The following is an 18,494-nucleotide window of genomic DNA, read 5'->3' on the forward strand; positions in this document are numbered from 1 at the left end:
GAGTTTAATCTTAAAATTCTGACTGAATTCTGACTTTAATCTCAGAATTCTGATTTAATGTCAGAATATTGACTTTATTCTCAGAATTCTGATTTTTACCCATGTTAAACTGAAATTTTTAAAATCAGTTCACTTTTGTTTGTTTTTTCAGTGGCCCTAATCCTCTTCCAGTACTGCCTGCCACTCTGGGTCGCTGAGCAAGACCTTTAACCCCCGATCGCTCCCTGGGCAGCCGACTGCTCCCAAATAAAAATACAAATCTAGATTAATGCTCCCAATGGCAGCCCATTGCTTCCAAAAGGGGATGTAAAGGGACTGCAGAGAGTAAATTTCTCTATTTTGAGATCAATGAATTTAAATTTATTAAAAATGGTCTCAATATTAACTGAATACTGTGAAAGAAGCAGGTTATTCATGCAAACATGGAAGATTTATTGGAAGGAAAAACAAGGATGACTGCAGTTTGCAACAAATTTAGAACCCAGGAGTTTCTATGAGATTTACAGGAACAGGAATATGGTCTAATTCTGAGCTAAAAGAGCTGCCACAACGTAGAAATTTATGCTGAAAATTCTTTAGTTCAATTTGGTTTATTTATATAGAGCCATTTCACAACACGTCATCTCAAGGCACTTAACAGTTCACCAGATCATCCAGTCAGATTGATTCAAAGTTTTCTAAGGAAAACCAGCCCATTGACTAGAAGCCCACTGACAGCCCATTGACACTAAGCATGCTTGTAGCGACAGTGGAGAGGAAAACTCCCTTTTAACAGGAAGAAACCTCCAGCAGAACCAGGCTCAGTGTGAGCGGCCATCTGCTGAGGCCGACTGCGGTTCAAGGAGACAGAAGCAGAGATACAAAAAACAGCTGTAAAAGGCGGCTCCATCCAGGAAACACACAGCCAGGCAGTCGAGCTCCGAGCCAGCTCCCATGTCAGAGGAGGAGGAGAGCACATCCAGCCAGTCACAGTCAGAGAAACAGGACTACACTGGAAAACGTTAAATCCTTTAAGGTTCAGGAAATACGTCCTGAACATAAAAGTCCATGTTAGTTTTAAGTATTTGGTAAAAACCTATTGTTCAATTAAATCTTTTGTTAAATGAAAAATATTTCAATTGTCTTAATTCACTGGGATGTACCTTTACATGTTGGGGTAATAAAAAAACGGAAGCACATTTTAAGAATGAATATAAAGATTTATTTGGGTTTGCAATGTCGAAAAACAGGAAAGCTCCAAAAATAGGTTTAATTTAGAGCAAAATGGCATCAGTGTCTGATAGTACAGTCTTTTATATCTTTAGTCCCAAATGAAAATACAAATCTAAGTTCATATGCAGCTTAGTATACAAAAAAAAACCCCTAACTGAAGGGCACATGGAAAAATAAACATCAAAAATGGCTCCAATCACGGCTCGTTGCCGTTGACGCTCTTATGCTGCTCCATCCGGCTCCTTCGTAGCGTCTCGATGTGTTTGGCCCTCAGCCAGCTGTCTCTGGACAGAGACGTCTGTCCCAGGCTCAGCGAGAGCAGCCTGCAGATAGAGAGAAAGGTCACATTCATCATCGCCTTAAACATCCAAATCCGACCATCAAGGGTTCAGACGGCTCACCTCGCCACAACCAGCAACCTGTGGAGGTCGTCTGCAGATATGCTCTGGGGGTCATCCTTCCTCATATCCACAAAGTCGTCTTCCACCGCCTGGGGAGCAAAACCAAAAAAAAGAAAAAAAAAAACATGGCCGAGTGGTTCAACCCCAGACGAAGAGCTTAGACGCTACCACGACTTCTTACCTTCGTCACTTCCTCTGAGATGCTGTAGTCGAGCAGCCGCGCCGCGCCCAGGAAGACTCTGAACTTGTTGAGCTGCGATGAGGCCTGCGGGTGCAGATGGATGCTGCTGAGGTACTCCTCCATGCAGGGCGGGGCCACTTGAGGCTGCAGGTGTATGTGGCAGTCGGACTGTGGAGACCAAGGGTGAGAAGCGTGTTTAAGAGGTGAAATCCAGGTTTTATCCTCGAACTTCTTATGCTGCTTTTACACCGGACGATAAAAGGAATAGTACACCCAAAACATGATTAGCCTTCATTTTCTACTCACCCCCATGCTGAACAACACTCTGGAGTACTTTTTTGATATCTCAAATGCATCTGGAGATCTGGGAGGCTTCTTGCTGTCTGCTGACATTCAAATAATGGAGGTCTATGGCGCCCGAGGCAGAAAGGTCCATAAAAGTCCACAAAAAACGTGTCAATATTCCTCCATAGTGCTCGTCCAATGTATTCCAAGTGTCCTGAGTGGGTAGCGTCCATAATTTACTCGAAACGAAGTCATTTATGAATGTTTTTAGAGCATAAACAGTAGTGTATAGGATTTCCTAAAAGCGCGTTCAGTCTACGGAAACCGCGGCAGACCAAACCAGATGAAAGTGCGCATTCAGCTCAGCAAAGAACTCATGCTCTTCCTCAACACTGAAGTCCTCAGACATTTTTCTTTCGTTGTTTCTTTCTTTGCACAGGTAAACAGCACATTTCTTCTTCTACGCTTGCATTATCAAGAGCAGACGCTGAATGCGCACTTTCATCTGGTTTGGTCTGCCGCGGTTTCCGACCTGGCCAGAGGCTGCTGTTGAATGGGATTCCTACTGACGGCGCACCGCTGGTATGTGGGGGTCTGAGCGTCTCCGACAGAAATAATATTGGAAGGCAGGATGGTAATCTGGATGAACTGACTGCACTGATTAAGTTTTCAGGTGTATTTTCTCACTTAAAAACATATTAAAACTACTTTATTCCCACTGATCACAGCAAATATAGCTGCAAGGCAAAGAAAGGATAGTGAAGCTCCGCCCAACGAGCGTCAGACACACTTTTGCAGAACTAACTGGTACAAGCAGCAAAAATGAAGCAGCAGGCGTAATTTTGCTGCTCTTCCGGTTTGAACGTAGCATTAGGCAGCAAGAAGTTTTACACCAAATTAGCCAAGGAACAAAATCAACTATGAGATGCAAAGACGTCTGGCTTTGTTTAGCCTTCGTAAAGGAGAGGCAGCTTTGCTTTGAAGGAAGGTGAATTTGCTTTGGTTTCTTCCAAGTTACAAATATTGCATAACAAATAAACTCTCCGTAGCACCCAAGGAAACATTTCATGACATATTTGCCTATAACCGACTTTGGAAGGCTTAGAAAAAAATATGATAAAGGAGCTTCACTGGAAAAAATCAAAATCTAGATAAGTCCTTTTTTCTTAAAATAAGTGCATTTGCTCTTGGATTGGGGAGATAAAAGCGACATTTTGCAAATGGAACGAAACAATTTACATTAAAAATAAGAAAACACAATCGCATTGTCTTATTTCAAGTGCACATTATCTAATTATCTTATTTCAAGAGTAAAAATACTAATTCCATTGGCAAGCTATCTTATTTACCTACTCAAATTAAGGGTAAATACACTTAATTTAAGATTTTTTTTTACTTATTTCTAGATTGTTTTCCAGTGTTTAAATACCTGACATGGAATCAAACAGCTAGAATCAGGGCCTGCAGATCCGGAACCACAAATCGCTCTTTGGACCCTCAGTAGTGGCTCTAATTTGGCTAAAATAATAAACAACCAACTACTGAAAATACTATGACAACAAAATGTCAGTGTTGGAAGCTTTAGCAGGGGATTCAAATTAATTCAATTTTTAAAACAGAATATTATTAAAGAAACCAGCGATATGTTTCTAGATATATTTTCTTGTTTCTAGGAAAATATCTGAGGGTTTTAATCATTTCTCGCAAAGAAATCCCTGCTTCATCTTCATGAAACTGTTTGGTTTTCCTTATTTCAAAATGTTTAACCCTTTAAAGCCCGATCCAAGAATAAAACAAAACAGAAAATTACTTTTTTTTGGTTTGAATTTGCCCTTTTAACAAAATGTGTAAAAAGAAAAAACAGAAATACATTTTTGATATTAATAATTTATTACTATGCGATAAGTCAAGATTATTTTTTGTGTAGTCTTCTACTGGCTGTTATCAGGTATATCTGATTGAAGTTTTTACCATTAAATTATGCAAAAAGTGTCAGACGCAAAACATTTCAGAAACCGTATGTATCAAATATAATACATACATGACAGATTTCCTACCGCAGATATTTATCAAAAATAATAAGTTGTGTTTTATCAAATGGGTGGAATTTGATTTCTATTCAGCTGGACTGAGGGAAAAAATTGCTCCATTGGATTTTAAAGGTTGAAGACTAATAAGTTAGAAGGTTGAGACTAAACACTTTAAGCTTGGTTTAAAAAAATAAAATTGTGGTGCTGAAACCCGGCAAACAACACATAACAGGTTTGGGGTATGAATACATTTGAACCTGTGTGAAACATTTTTTTCTATAATCTTTTTGCTGGTAATTTTCCCGTTGTGGGACAATAAAGGGATTTTCTATTCTATTTTCTATTCTAAATGAAAAAGAATAGAAAAAAGAAGAAAGGGAAAATCCATAATTAACTCAAACTCTTGTTTCCACTTTCTTCCTAAAATTCATCACAGTTTTTATTGCTTGATCACTGAGAAAAGTTGGAATCCATCCTCAGAAATCAAATTAACAGCAGAACGTGTCTAATGTGAAGATCTGGACATTCCCACCTCTAACGAAGTAAAGCGGCTCCAGGAATGTCTGATTTACAGTTTAACTCGATGGAGACTCGCTCAGAAAGTCCCTACGGGTTCCGACGCGGCAGTGAGACCCCGAGTGTTCCTGCCGCACACAGCTGCCACCATGGTAACCAATTAGAGCGGCGTACAGGAATAGCACCCGCCGCATTCCTCCGGCTGAAGCCGCGGGATGAAGGGGCTCGCTGCAGCTGACCAATAATCGAAGGCGGCTGGAAACAACCTGTTTAGGAAACCTAAACCTTCCCAGGTTGATTTGAAGGTGTGAGGGAGGAACTCGCCTTATTCCTTCTTTGTTCTTACCGGCAGCAGCGAGCGGCCTTCTGAGGCGACGAGCACGTTAATATTGCAGGGGAATTCCATCTGGTGGTAGTTAAAGTCATAATCAACCTTCTGCCAGGAGATCAGGTTCCCCAGGGCCGTAATGTTACGCACACCTGCAACACCAAGGAAGAGGGGAGGGGGATAAACAATCAGGAGGGTTCAGATAAAACAGACAGTAGCGTCGCCCTCTGGTGGTTCCTATAAGCCTCACCGGTGGCGTCCAGCTGTCCCTGCTCCAGCCGAGTTTCATCCAGGAAGAGGGAAGTGTTTCTGGCCAGCTGCAGAGCTCCGCTCACCAGCCGGTTGGCCATGTAGTCCTTCTTAGGCACCAGCCGCATCTGGTTCATGTTCTGGAGGCTCATCGCCAGGTAGAACGACTGCGAATAGCCAGACAGTCAGAGAATAAACATAAAACTAAGCAGGAGGCAGCAGAGAGAGGTTTAACTGATGCATCATAAGAATGAGAAAAAAGTTGCACACAGAGGGATTTCCTATGTAATTCTGTTAAATTTCACCTAGGGCAGAAAAAATAAATAAAAATCATTCAGACCGTCAGAAAATTGTGCAGAAATGTTAATAACAAAAACAATGACGTGAAAACTTGTTGACTTTATGTCATAGACGCCCTCTAGGGTTCTTAATTTCAGTCGATATAGGATTTCTATGTTGATATAGAGCAGATGATGCCAAAAAAAGATTTCATAATATTAACAATAATAATAATACAACTTTATTGATCTCACATTGGAGAAATTTACCTCTGCATTTAATCCATCCCTTGGGGAGCAGTGGGCTGCCATTGTGGGGCGCCCAGGGAGCAGGGTGGAGGTTAAGAGTCTTGCTCAGAGACACAGAGTGGCAGTCGGTGGGAATGGGGCTCGAACTCAGAACCTCAGGTTTCCAAGCTCTAATGCTCTAACCCAGGAGTCAGCAACCCAGACTGCTCAAAGAGCCATATTGGACCAAAAAAAAAAAAAATCCTTCAGGAGCCTAAAAAATTTAAAAGTCTTATATATGCTTCGTTAGGCAACACTGGCTCTAAGTTTATTATTCTAATATAGAACAGGACTAGGTGGGCTTAAATATATAATATAATCATTCATGATTAAATGTTTATCCTGGAGCAAACGTCACACAGCAGCATGAGGTGAGGGAGGAGCAGTGAACGCTCTCACCGCACGCAGCTTCACCGCGCAGTTTAAGTTTTGTTGCATTGATGAAATTATAGAAACAGGATAAAGGAATCTCTCTATGGTGGACGTGTTCCCTTTGGGAGGAGTTGATTGAGTCATGAGGAACTGACATCCATCAGAGCAGAGCTCTCTAACCCTGAAATCCAACATCCTCCGTCACCAGCGTTGCTAGGTGCGATTTATATTTTTAGGATTTGGGGAAAAAGTGGAAGAAAGTTCCCATCCCTGCATCAGAGCGCTACCAGTTGGATCTGTGGACGGTTTTTATTTTCATGCTTGCATGATCTTAATAAAAAGAATAAAAAATAAGCTGAAACTTTTTCTTGTTTTTCATCTTGTTAAATGGCAGAGCTCAGTCTTAGAACGCAGTACTTTCTTTCAAGACTTAGAACTATTGTTTTCTACTTCCGGCTACTTTAGATCGTCAATGAAATGTGAAATAATAGTAAATATAGGGAATAATATGTTAAGACTCCAAAAGAGATTTGATTCTTAAGGAGTTGCCATATGTTGACAGCATAAGAATGGGCAGGTTTCCCGAGCGAATCTGGAGACATGGAGCTCTGAGGAAGTCGCAGCGGAGCGAGACGGGAGGAACAGCGGAGGCTGAAGGCTTTGCTTTCAGGTGCTGCGGGGCAGAGCGGAGCGGTGACAGAGGATGCGGGATTTCAGGGTTAGAATGCAGATTTTAGACTATATGCAAATCAGCACCACAAAACTGTATTGTATTTATAGTCTTATGTTGACACTGCTCCACCCGGTGCCTCAGCAGAGCCAGGGCCATCTCCAAGGACAGCTCCCACCCTGGCTCCGCCCTGTTTGACCTGTTGCCCTCTGGAAGGCGCTACAGGCAAATGAGGATCAGGACAAACAGACTCAAAAACAGTTTTTTCCCCCAAGCCATTGCCGCCCTCAACTCCGACCTGCACTGACGGACACTTTACACCTGTTTTGCACCTGTGCCAGTACTGTTTACATTTCCTTTTCCTTTTAATATATTTATGTTTAAATTTTTTATTTCACGGTAGCTGAAATGGAAGTCCCAAAGATCTCATTGTATCCGTTGTAGAATATGATGACAATAAAGGCTTTTTAACTTTTTTTTTTTTAACTTAACTCAGGTTAAAGTTTCTTATTTTGATTCTGTAGTTCTATCATCTGTTTCTTTGTCTTGAATCATATTTTTGGTAATTATTATTACAGATGGACTATATTTGCATATATATTTGCATATCCTGTGTATTTCCATGTTCAGTTTTTTTAATATTCCGGCCAATATATTGAATATAATTGTTTTAACCCCCCCAGTATCTATATTGGTGTGTTGTTCAGGCTCTATTGATTCGGAAGCAGCAGAATTTATGAACTCACAGAGGGAACGAGCTGCTGGATGATCTGATAGAGGAGCTCTGTGTACGAGGAGACGGTGGGACAGCCACTCAGGTTCAAGGTGAACTTCCCCAGCGGCAGGACGTCTCGCCTGGAGTACCTGTGGCAGCGGGAAGAACGGCAGATTCACCACGAGGCTCCATACGGCTGTGGATGCTGGGAGCTAACCTGGACCTACACGGTGGAGATGAGATGGAGGAGGAGATACTCGGCGGCCAGAACGTCTCCCAGGAGGACGTGAGTGAAGTAGGAGAGCAACTCTGCCCTGACGGCGGCCATCTCCCCCAGAGTCGATGAGAAAACTGCAGAGAGGATAGAGAGGGTTTCTATGGCAACACCAAATATATCCGATTGTGAAAAACATTTCCTCTGCTGCAATGGAAAACTGCAGAGCTTTCCTTTAAGGTTCAATGATCCGATTGGCCCTGATGATCCCCGCCTTCTTAACGGCTGGTTATCCTCCCGCAGCAGTGTGTCGCAGTGAGTTTGTTGCAGATATTTTGATTTATGCCCAATATTGAAGTGTGGTCTGCTCCATGTTATTCCATGCAACAATGCAAGCGGGACAATCAGGAACTAGCTGTGGGTCTAACTACGGAGTATGACGTCATCTGCACGCTGGACTGGAGTCGTAACAGGCTGCCCAGGCCACAGGCGGCTACGCTCTACCCCTTCTATTCATTCTAGCTAATCTGAATCGTTGAATTCCATTTCTAGAGCGAGATCATCTGTGGTATTAGGACTAGACATCTTCCAGGCATGTGAGGAAAACTAGCAGCAGTTCAGCGGACAGGATGAATGAACGGTAGCCAGCGCACACGGATGACGTCATACACACTCCGCTTTGTTTAAAACAAATAGAAATATAAAAAATATAACCGCGGATGTCTGGGGGACAGTGATTCGCCTACATGTTCTGAATGCTGGCGTACCATAAATGATAAATTATGAACAGTTTAGTTTGTGCCTTCAAGTTGTTTGCTCATAGAAAGACGTTACTTGGATATAACCTAACGGAATATCTTCAGAACGGCTCCAAATGACACAAAACTTATATGAGTAGAACATGATGGAATAATGTATAATCAAGGGCCCCTTTTAATGTTTCTTCAGATCATTTTAAGCCCGTTACAAACATTCAATCGTAACCCTGGACTAGGGGTGGAACGGTTCACAAAATCCACGGTTCGGTTCGATTCACGGTTTCATGTTCACGGTTTTCGGTTCGGTATATGTTGATTGTTAGCATGACATGTTGGTCGTGTTGCTGTTAGCATAAAAAACACGTGTTGCACAATGCTTGCACACTGTTGCTCTTTTATCCACCACTTTCTTTCCGCCGTCATCGTAGGTCACTCTAAATGCAAAGTGGTCCCATACAGCAGACCTATAAAGTGCTGCTGGCGCGTCTTCCAACTCCTGTTCTTTCCTGCTCGCCATACCCACACAATTCTCCACAACAACTGATTTTTTTCTGCTACACCCGGCTACGCTGCTTCGCTGCTTCTTCTTGTTTACTACTGTTGGTTGGCTTTGGTCGCAGTACCGCCACCTTCTGCTCTGGAGTGTAAACGCTTCGCCTATGAGAAAAAGGAGCAGCGCATGAACCGAACGAAACACACGCGAATCGAACCGAGACAGTCGAACCGAACGGTTCAGACTGTTTTCATAAACCGTTCCATCCCTAGGGTGAGTAGAACATGATGTAATAACATAAAATCAAGGGCCCAATGTAAAAAAAAAAAAACGGTGTTCCCCTTTAATGTTTCATCAGATCATTTTCAGCCCGTTACAAACATTCAATCATGACCCTGGACTGATGCTACGTAGTTGCTAATGCTCAGCAGACCAATAAAAATGCGTTGTCCCTCCTCCCCTCAGAGGAGAGAGACTGTCATCATTGAAATACAATTTGAAAGACAGCAATTTATCACACACAATCATTTGGACTATTGCTCAGTGGCACAGAGGGTAGCACTGCTTCCTTGCAGCAAGAAGTTTGATTCCCGGTCTTTCTACATGGAGTTTGCATGTTCTTCCTGTGCATGCGTGGGTCCTCTCCAGGTACTCCGGCTTCCTCCCACAGTCCAAAAACATGACCGTTAAGTTAATTGGCTTCTCTAAATTCTCCTTAGTGAGTGTGTGTGAATGGATGTTTGTCCTGTTTGTCTCTGTGTTGCCCTGCGATGGACTGGCGACCTGTCCAGGGTGGACCCCGCCTCTCACCCATGGACAGCTGTAGATAGGCACCGGCACCCCCTAGCAACTCCAGCAGGGATAAGCGTGAAGGAAAACTGATATTTCTGTGTGATTTTGTTGATACCACATTCAACTTTGTAAAGAAATAAGCATTAAATTACAATATTTCATTCAGACCTAGGATGTCTTATTTAAGTGTTTCATGTTTTTAGCAGTGTGATATTTCCCTTTATCTTGGTAAATATAAATAAATCAATCATTCCTTTCCTTTTCATCAGAGACATAATAAAACATTCGCATCAAATCTTTGGAGCTTGACTGAATTTCTGAATTTAATCAAAAAATGGATTCTTTGTCAAATTTCCAACAAACTATAAAACTCAAGTTAAAGAGACTAATAAAAAGCCTTTGGAGCGCACAGCTGGCCTTCTCTACCTGCTGCCTTCACTGATGTTACTAATTCAACCGGTCAGAAACTCGGCTGCCTCTCAATGTGTGACTGACGAGGACATCGCTGAACCTGTTAAAATATGGGCAGTGCAACAGGAAGACGGGCACATCTGTTGGCACCCCTCGTAAAAATATGTAAAAAGACTTAAAATTCATCTTTGACTGCAGCAGAAGAATCTCACTCTGAAAAACATTTTTACAAAGCACAAAATCCTCCTTCTACAGACCTACATCCTCCAGTCTCTCAGAATCGAGAGCAGAGATCAACAGAAGCAGGTTTTTAAGGCTGATATTTAATACCAACAGTGCAGCTGTGATCGATAATCTCTGAAAACCACAAACATTTGTAGCTGTACAGTGGGGTTAGTACGGAAGAGGATTAGGGCCACTGAAAAAAAAAATTAACTGTTTTTTTTTTTATTTTATTTCAGTTTAAAATGGGAAAAGAGTCCGAATTTTGACTTGTTTCTCAGAATTTTGACTTTAATCTCAGAATTTTGGATCTTAATGTAGATGGGCACCATGAAGGAAGAGATATGGGAGCACTCAGGTTACCTGGGTAACTGCACGTTAGTTTGAAACCCAAAAACAAACATTTTTTCTCGCTACTGCCACCTGTAGGCCAGGAAGATATCTATATTTGCGATAGCTAAAAAACTTTTTTTTGTTACTTTTTTAAATAATTGTACGGAAGAGGATTAGGGTCATTAAATAAATGAAAGAAGTTAACTGATTTTTTAATTTTATTTCAGTTTAACATGGGAAAAAGTGGGAATTCTGACTTTAATCTTAGAATTTTGGATCTTAATGTAGATGGGCACCATGAAGGAAGAGATGTGGAGCACTCAGCTTCACTGACAAAGATGTGAGTTGTTTTAGGTGGCCAGTGACACATTGGTGGAAAATGACGGAATTAGGCAACTTTTAACGTGCCCGAGGGGTCCCTTAATTAATGGAGGAGCAGAAGGTCATTAAAACAAGAGAGCTAGTCTCTAAAACAGACATGGCTATGGCTTGATGCTAACATGTTTGTTATTTGTCAGAATTCTGAGATTAAAGTCAGAATTCTGAGATTAAAGTCAGGATTCTGAGATTAAAGTCAGAATTCTGAGATTAAAGTCAGGATTCTGAGATTAAAGTCAGGATTCTGAGATTAAAGTCAGGATTCTGAGATTAAAGTCAGGATTCTGAGATTAAAGTCAGAATTCTGAGATTAAAGTCAGGATTCTGAGATTAAAGTCAGAATTCTGAGATTAAAGTCAGAATTCTGAGATTAAAGTCAGAATTCTGAGATTAAAGTCAGAATTCTGAGATTAAAGTCAGGATTCTGAGATTAAAGTCAGGATTCTGAGATTAAAGTCAGGATTCTGAGATTAAAGTCAGGATTCTGAGATTAAAGTCAGGATTCTGAGATTAAAGCCAGAATTCTGAGATTAAAGTCAGAATTCTGAGATTAAAGTCAGAATTCTGGGATTAAAGTCAGAATTCTGAGATTAAAGTCAGAATTCTGAGAAAAAAGTCGAATTGAAATAAAATTTAAAAATCAGTTAACTTTTTTTTCTTTTTTCCAGTGGCCCTTATCCTCTTCCGTAGGTTCGAGCTCCCAGCTAGTATGGAGAGTATCTTACAGGCGCTGCTTTCCTCCAGGGAGGCGTGCGGCAGCAGGGGGTTGTTGTGGGCCACTCGCTTTCCGTAGAGCATGTGAAGACGAGGGACGAGCGAGGCCGGCGGGCAGTGGACCCTCAGCTCCTCTGCCGTCTCCATGGACTCTGTGGGGTCCAGGAAGGCATCCCTGTTGTGAGAAGGGCTAATGGTGAGTAACAGACAGGGTGCACACAGCAGTTACAGTCAAATACGTCCTACTTTTCCTCCGCCAGAGCACTGAGAGCCGGGCTGACCGACAGGACCCCGTACACCTCCAACGTGTCGTTCAGTTTGAAGCTGTCCCAGTCCTCGTACACCTGGACAGCACACACCGTCAGCTCCTGCTCTGCAGCGGGTAAACCTGCAGATAACCAGCTAGTCTAGCAAACGGAACGCACCTTGACTAGACAGGAGGGGCCTTTCTCCCCCGGCAGGGGGAAGTTGAGGTCGAGGTGGGAGGCAGATGCTGCCTGGCTGGAGGGAGCCTCCGTCTCCTGACGTTTACAGTCGCCGTTGCCGTGCTGCTCTGTTGCGCTCTGAGAGCCTGAAGATAAAAGTCAGAGGATGGAAACCAGAACTAATGCTTTCCTGGAGCGGGGCGATTATAAAAAAGACCGGGACTAGTTTACTGCCACCTCTGGGAAAGAGGAGTAAAAAAAGACTATCCTCACATTCTGTTCAGAAGATTTACTAAACAGAAATATTGGTGTGTTGACATGTTGGTCGACCTCCAGTTGGTGCAAACAGAGAGAGAGAATCAGGTGTTCAGGAGGGAGGAAGGAGGCTGATTGTGTGTAGATTTGCACACATGCATCTAATCTTTAACCTCTGGGTTTATTTTCAGTTTTCTAGCAGACAACGTTCACATTTTGGTTAAAAATATCCTGACAGGCCAAAAACATACATGAATTCATACATTCTTTGGAAGAGGAAAACTAAAAAAAACTGCAGCTGCATCACAGATCCTCTACCGTGCTTACCAATAACCATGAACCGAATGGTCGATTTTAGAGATTCAACTGCATTGGTACAAAAAATTGCTGTAAATAATAAAAAAAAAGTAGCTTTGAAGTGTAATTATTTTTATTTTAACCATTATTCTTTATTTTTAACATAATTTAGTCATATATATATATATATATATATATATATATATTATATTCATATTCACATTAACTTACATGCCTGGTCACGTCGTACTTTATTACTGAATGCCATGTGCCTAACTTGCGCAAAAATTGTAATGTAGTTTGTGCCGCCCAGCGCTAGGCTCTGGTGCTGCCTGGAATCGTTAAGAGAATCGTTAAATGAGACGCCAAAATGGTGCCATGGAATTGGAACACACGGAACCGGTTCTGAACAGGAATCTGTTTTTGATTCCCATCCCTATCTGGGAGCGCTCCACCCTTATGCTCGCTCATTCATCTCCACGACGGAAGAGGAGCACCTGTCTCCAGTTGCTGTAGGCCGCAGCTGACACCTTCGACCTGCCATGCGTAGGGCTGCAACTAACGATTATTTTAAAAATCGATGAATCGGCCGATTATTTTTTCGATGAATCGGACTAAAAATATTTTTTATACTAACCTCTTTATTCCAAAATTAACATTTTAGACAGAACAAACAAGCACACAAGTACAGGTTGCTCATTAACTGTACTGGTGCAATATGAAAAATAAATGTTTGTGTTAAAACTACGCAAACTTACATGAGAAATGTAGCTGTACATCCACAAAATATAGGGTACTTTGTTTCATAAAGCGCAAAAAAAGACATTTTTGTTTTTAAAAGCCCCTAAGGGGCTCAAACAATAGGCCCCCCCATTTAAACAAATGAGGTTTTTTAGACTAGAAGAGTTCTGCCTTTTAAGACAGGAGAGTATAGCAGTTAAAGTTGCTACTTGCGAAAATACTGAACCATAGAGAGAAAAATAGCCCTGTGATTCAAATTATAAATTGTATTTGGAATAAAAATGAGAGAACTAGGGGTGCTAAAAAACACATCCTCCAAAGACAGATATTTACATGGGAATGTGGCAGATAATTAATTGACATATTACTGATCTTGCTGGATTTTATTCTGCTTTACTTCCATAAATTGCAGGATCTTCTTTACTTTATCTTTGCCAGAAGATTTAAACTTTAAAAGCCTTGCCCTCATAATTTGCAAGTTAATTTATTTATAAAGAAAATATAAACGCTGCTTAAGCTAATTCAAATGAAATTAAAAGTAAAATAAGTAGCCACGTTACTTACGTTTCCCCACTTTAAAACGAAACAAACATGGTCGCTTACCCTGCTGATCAGCTCTCTTCACTGCCATCGAAATCGATGATGAAATTCGTTGCCAACACTTTTAAAAGTCGATTTTTATTGATTTTATCGATTCGTGGTTGCAGCCCTAGCCATGCGGTATTTTTGTTAGCCTTTGCTTGGATGCAGTTTTAGCTGCGATTTTGGCCTGGTGGGACCGGTTGTCGTGTTATCTTTTATTTCTCTTTAATAGTTTATTTTTTGCTGTAGTTCGGTACTAGCAGGAGCTTCGATCAATTTAAACTAATCAATTAAAAATAAGGTCTCTATATCTCATCGGAGGTATCAAGAATTTTGATTTCCTAATGCAGGTCATCAAACAAAGGTCAATAGTAAAAGGCTATTTGATTGCAATCACATTTATTTTAAAGCTTTTCCACCATCTTTCCCAGGGCAGCCATTTTTTTTATTTGAGGCACCTGCATGCGTTTCCTTCTGCTTCTGGGGCTGAACTTCCATTTCCTCGTCCTCCTCGTAGCTCCGCTTCTGTCTGCTCGGCACGTACGACGTGGACGGGACCGCCCTCCCTTGGTTACTCGTGGTGGCGGCGTATCCGTGCGGAAGGATTAAGGAAAAGTCGCAGTTTTAAGGAAGGTTCTAAAACACCGAACCTAGAAGAAAAGGTCGGATTTCTCCAACGCATGCGTCAGGATATGTCCTTAGCCCACTGGTTTTCTCCAGGGATGGGAACGCAGTAGAACGTTTGTCTCTCTGCAGTTACTGTGCTTTTCGAGTTTAGATCCACCTGGAAATAAAAAAAGAATTAACGGGTCATGCTTTATTTTTCATAAAATCGAAGTCTAAAGCGAGGGATTCTTACCCCGGACTCTGTCACATCTTTGTATTTGCCGCATCGCAGCATCTGGGGAGTGTCAGGCAGTAAAATGAGACGACAGCATCATCAAATGCAAAAGAAGCAGCAGCAGAATATGCAAATATCTGGAGGAGAGGAAGAGAGGAAGAACACACTTTGGCCTTTGTGGACGGGTCGACGGTCTCGTACACTCCCATGTAGAACTCCGGATCAAACATGTCTTGGATTAAACAGCGAAACTTCACCAGGCTGTTGGGCTTCAGGTAGTGCAGAGGGACGTCGTTCAGAGACGGGACCTGCGTCCAGAGAGAAGGTGACCGTGTGTGTGAGGAGCAGGTGTGCTAGAACTGGGCTGGCTTTCAGGCGTTTAGCCGAGCAGAGTTACCAAAGACTGGGCTTCTTTCTCCTTCAGCTGCTCTACGAAAAACTCCACCGCCTTCGCCTCCCATCCGGAGCTCTGACCGTTCTGGGAAGCAGCTGTGAAATCAAACAGAACGACTTTATTCCAGTAATTATTCTCTCTCAGTGTCCAGCTTGTGTTTCCGCAATAATGCATCTCAGTACACCCAAAAAATGTAATTTATTTATTTTTATCTTTAACTTAACAGTGATTTCATTCATTTTACACTGAAATATATATCTTCAAACATTTCATTTATTTTAACAATAACGGCTTAATAAGATCAACATCATCATCACTACGAAGACAGGTCAAGGCAGAAGAGTGGGGCTGTTTGCAGAGTCCTGTGTCCAAATATATGAATGGAAAGTTTAGTAGAAGGAAAAAGTGTGGTAGAGAAAAAAAGGAATAAAGTGACGGGAATTAGTGCAGCCTTTAGAGAACTAAAAAGCAGCTAATTTCAGATTTAGGGGGAAATTATCAGAGTATGAACCTCAGCTGGAGTCAGAGCTTTAAAAGCTGCAAGGAGACAGACCGAACTAAAACAAATTTCACAATTAGCAGGGCTAAGAACTAAAAGTACGACGAAGTATTAGGGCCGGGTTAGAGATTTATCTTTTCTATTTTGAGAATAAAGTCATAACATTACAAGAAAGAAGTATTAACATTGTGAGAATAAAGTCATCATACAACAACCTGTTTCAGAAAGAAAGCTTGGAGCTCCGCCCACAGATGACGGCCGACCAGCTCCACCAATCAGCAGCCTGAGTCCACTTTGACATCCTGAGCAATTTGATGCTGATGCTAAAAGATTTCCTGATTTGTCAAACCGATGCCAAAGTATAACTTCACATGATGCTCCACATTCCTCACTTTAGGGAATAAAGTGCTTCCTGTGAGAGTTGGCATAAAATATGAATTGTTTCTCTTAACATTAAAACTTTATTTTCGTAATTTTATGATTATTCTCGTAATTTTACGACTATTCTCCTTGTGAATTTTTTTCTCGTAATGTTAAAGCTTTATTCTCATACTTCTACGACTTTATTTTCGTACTCTTACGACTTTACTCTCGTACTCTTACGACTTTACTCTCTTACTCTTACGACTTTACTCTCGTACTTCTACGACTTTACTCTCGTACTTCTACGACTTCATTCTCGTACTTCTACGACTTTATTCTCGCACTTTTACGACTTTATTCTCGTACTTTTACGACTTTATTCTCGTACTTCTACGACTTTACTCTCGTACTTCTACGACTTTACTCTCGTACTTCTACGACTTTATTCTCGTACTTCTACGACTTTACTCTCGTACTTCTACGACTTTATTCTGGTAATTTTATGACTTTATTCTGGTAACTTTACGACTTTATTCTCGTAACTTTACGACTTTATTCTCGTAACTTTACGACTTTATTCTCGTAACTTTACGACTTTATTCTCGTAATTGTACGACTTTATTCTCGTAAATTTACGACTTTATTCTCGTAATTGTACGACTTTATTCTCGTAATTGTACGACTTTATTCTCGTAATTGTACGACTTTATTCTCGTACTTTTAGGACTTTATTCTCGTACTCTTACGACTTTATTTCTCGTACTTTTAAGACTTTATTCTCGTAATTGTACGACTTTATTCTCGTAATTGTACGACTTTATTCTCGTAATTGTACGACTTTATTCTCGTAATTGTACGACTTTATTGTTGTACTTTTACGAATTTATTGTTGTACTTTTACGACTTTATTCTTGCCCTTTTAAGACTTTATTCTGGTAATTTTATGACTTTATTCTTGTAATTTTATGACTTTATTCTCGTAATGTTTCGACTTTATTGTCGAAATAGAAGAAATAAAATCTCCAGTCTGGCCCTGACCTTCTGTCGCAAACTGCTGTGTTCTGGGTGACTGTGTCTGTGAGTCAGAATCAAAACAATTAAAAGAAATAAATGCTTGAAATATAATCCTGCATTTATTAAAAAAAAAATAACAGAAACAGATCGACTTTTTGATGATATTAAAATTAGAAGGAAGCGTATCTTGATTAGATAATGAAGATAATGAAGTGACTGAGAAAGAAACGCCACCTCTGCTTATCTGCAACCTGAACTCAGTCATCAGTGAATTCTGCTGCTGCTGCTCTGGTTCCCAGAATCAAACCATCTTGGGACCAAAGCTCCACAGGTTTGGATGAAGCTCCTGTGGTTCTAGAGGTGGGCGGGGCTTTACCTAAACCTTTCAGTTATTCTGTGTTGAAATCAAAGTGAAGTTATGGGAGAAGATAAAAGCCCAGCAGCATGTGATGAGCTGTTGGCATGGTGCTTACTAGCCGCGGCTAGCTAGCAGCTTCCACGCGCTGACGCTCGCTGTCAGAAAGAGAAAGTTCCGCGGAGTCTTACCGAACATCTCCTCCACCACCGCCAGAGGCTCGTTAATCCAGTCATGAGTGGAAGGCATGGTTCAGCTGTCACTGCGAGCCGGGCTGATAACAATATACGCCGGGGAGAGTTGTGTGAATCCTCTACTTTGTTGACTTTCCCGTCACACACAGGATCGGAGCAAAAACGAGGGCGGGAAAATTGCGTCAGTTTGGGGTTGGTTTGATATTAACGCCCGGACTAACCGGAGAGCGGGGCCTGTTCGATCTATCTCAACCTTTGTTGCCCAACAGATATATTATGTTAATTTTCACATTTCCTGAATGATGATGGTGATTTCTTATCGTTGAAGAAGTTGACTTGAAATTCTATTTATTTTTTGACTTATAATAAGTTGATAAAAGCTACCCCATTTGCTCTTAGATCTATGATTAAAGAAGATATTTATTCATCAAAAACTTCCTCTCCTATAAATCAGCTACATATAGAAGGTATAGATATTCTAGATAACATACTAATTAATTGGGAGAGTTTTTATACCCTGTTCAACTTCAACAGAAATATATTCTTAAATATTATGAGTTAGGTATGATCTCTAATTTCATTTTAAAATACGAAATAAAATTTACCATACTAATGTTTTCTTGAAAACTAGATCTAATTCAATTTTGCTGGATGCTTGTTCTGTTTCAATGAGGATTTTACGGTGGCTGAGAAG

At 41.1% G+C, this 18,494-nt stretch overlaps 1 protein-coding gene across 1 annotated transcript; it reads right to left on the bottom strand.

The window, feature by feature from the left end:
* Positions 1-1,178: 1,178 nt before the first annotated feature.
* Positions 1,179-17,981, bottom strand: LOC119782860 (minichromosome maintenance complex binding protein). Its single transcript, XM_038284033.1, has 16 exons — positions 17,798-17,981; positions 15,379-15,470; positions 15,149-15,289; positions 15,000-15,041; positions 14,835-14,924; positions 14,599-14,734; positions 12,266-12,411; positions 12,087-12,184; positions 11,852-12,015; positions 7,753-7,876; positions 7,557-7,674; positions 5,204-5,369; positions 4,972-5,105; positions 1,795-1,962; positions 1,614-1,702; positions 1,179-1,535 (listed from the first exon to the last, which is right to left on the bottom strand). Exons 1-16 carry the CDS (start codon positions 17,853-17,855, stop codon positions 1,409-1,411), a joined length of 1,893 nt encoding a protein of 630 aa, XP_038139961.1. The 5' UTR covers positions 17,856-17,981; the 3' UTR covers positions 1,179-1,408.
* Positions 17,982-18,494: the final 513 nt, after the last annotated feature.

The sequence above is a fragment of the Cyprinodon tularosa genome, unplaced genomic scaffold, assembly GCF_016077235.1.
Source record: "Cyprinodon tularosa strain WSP-4 unplaced genomic scaffold, ASM1607723v1 ctg199, whole genome shotgun sequence".
NCBI lineage: Eukaryota > Metazoa > Chordata > Actinopteri > Cyprinodontiformes > Cyprinodontidae > Cyprinodon > Cyprinodon tularosa.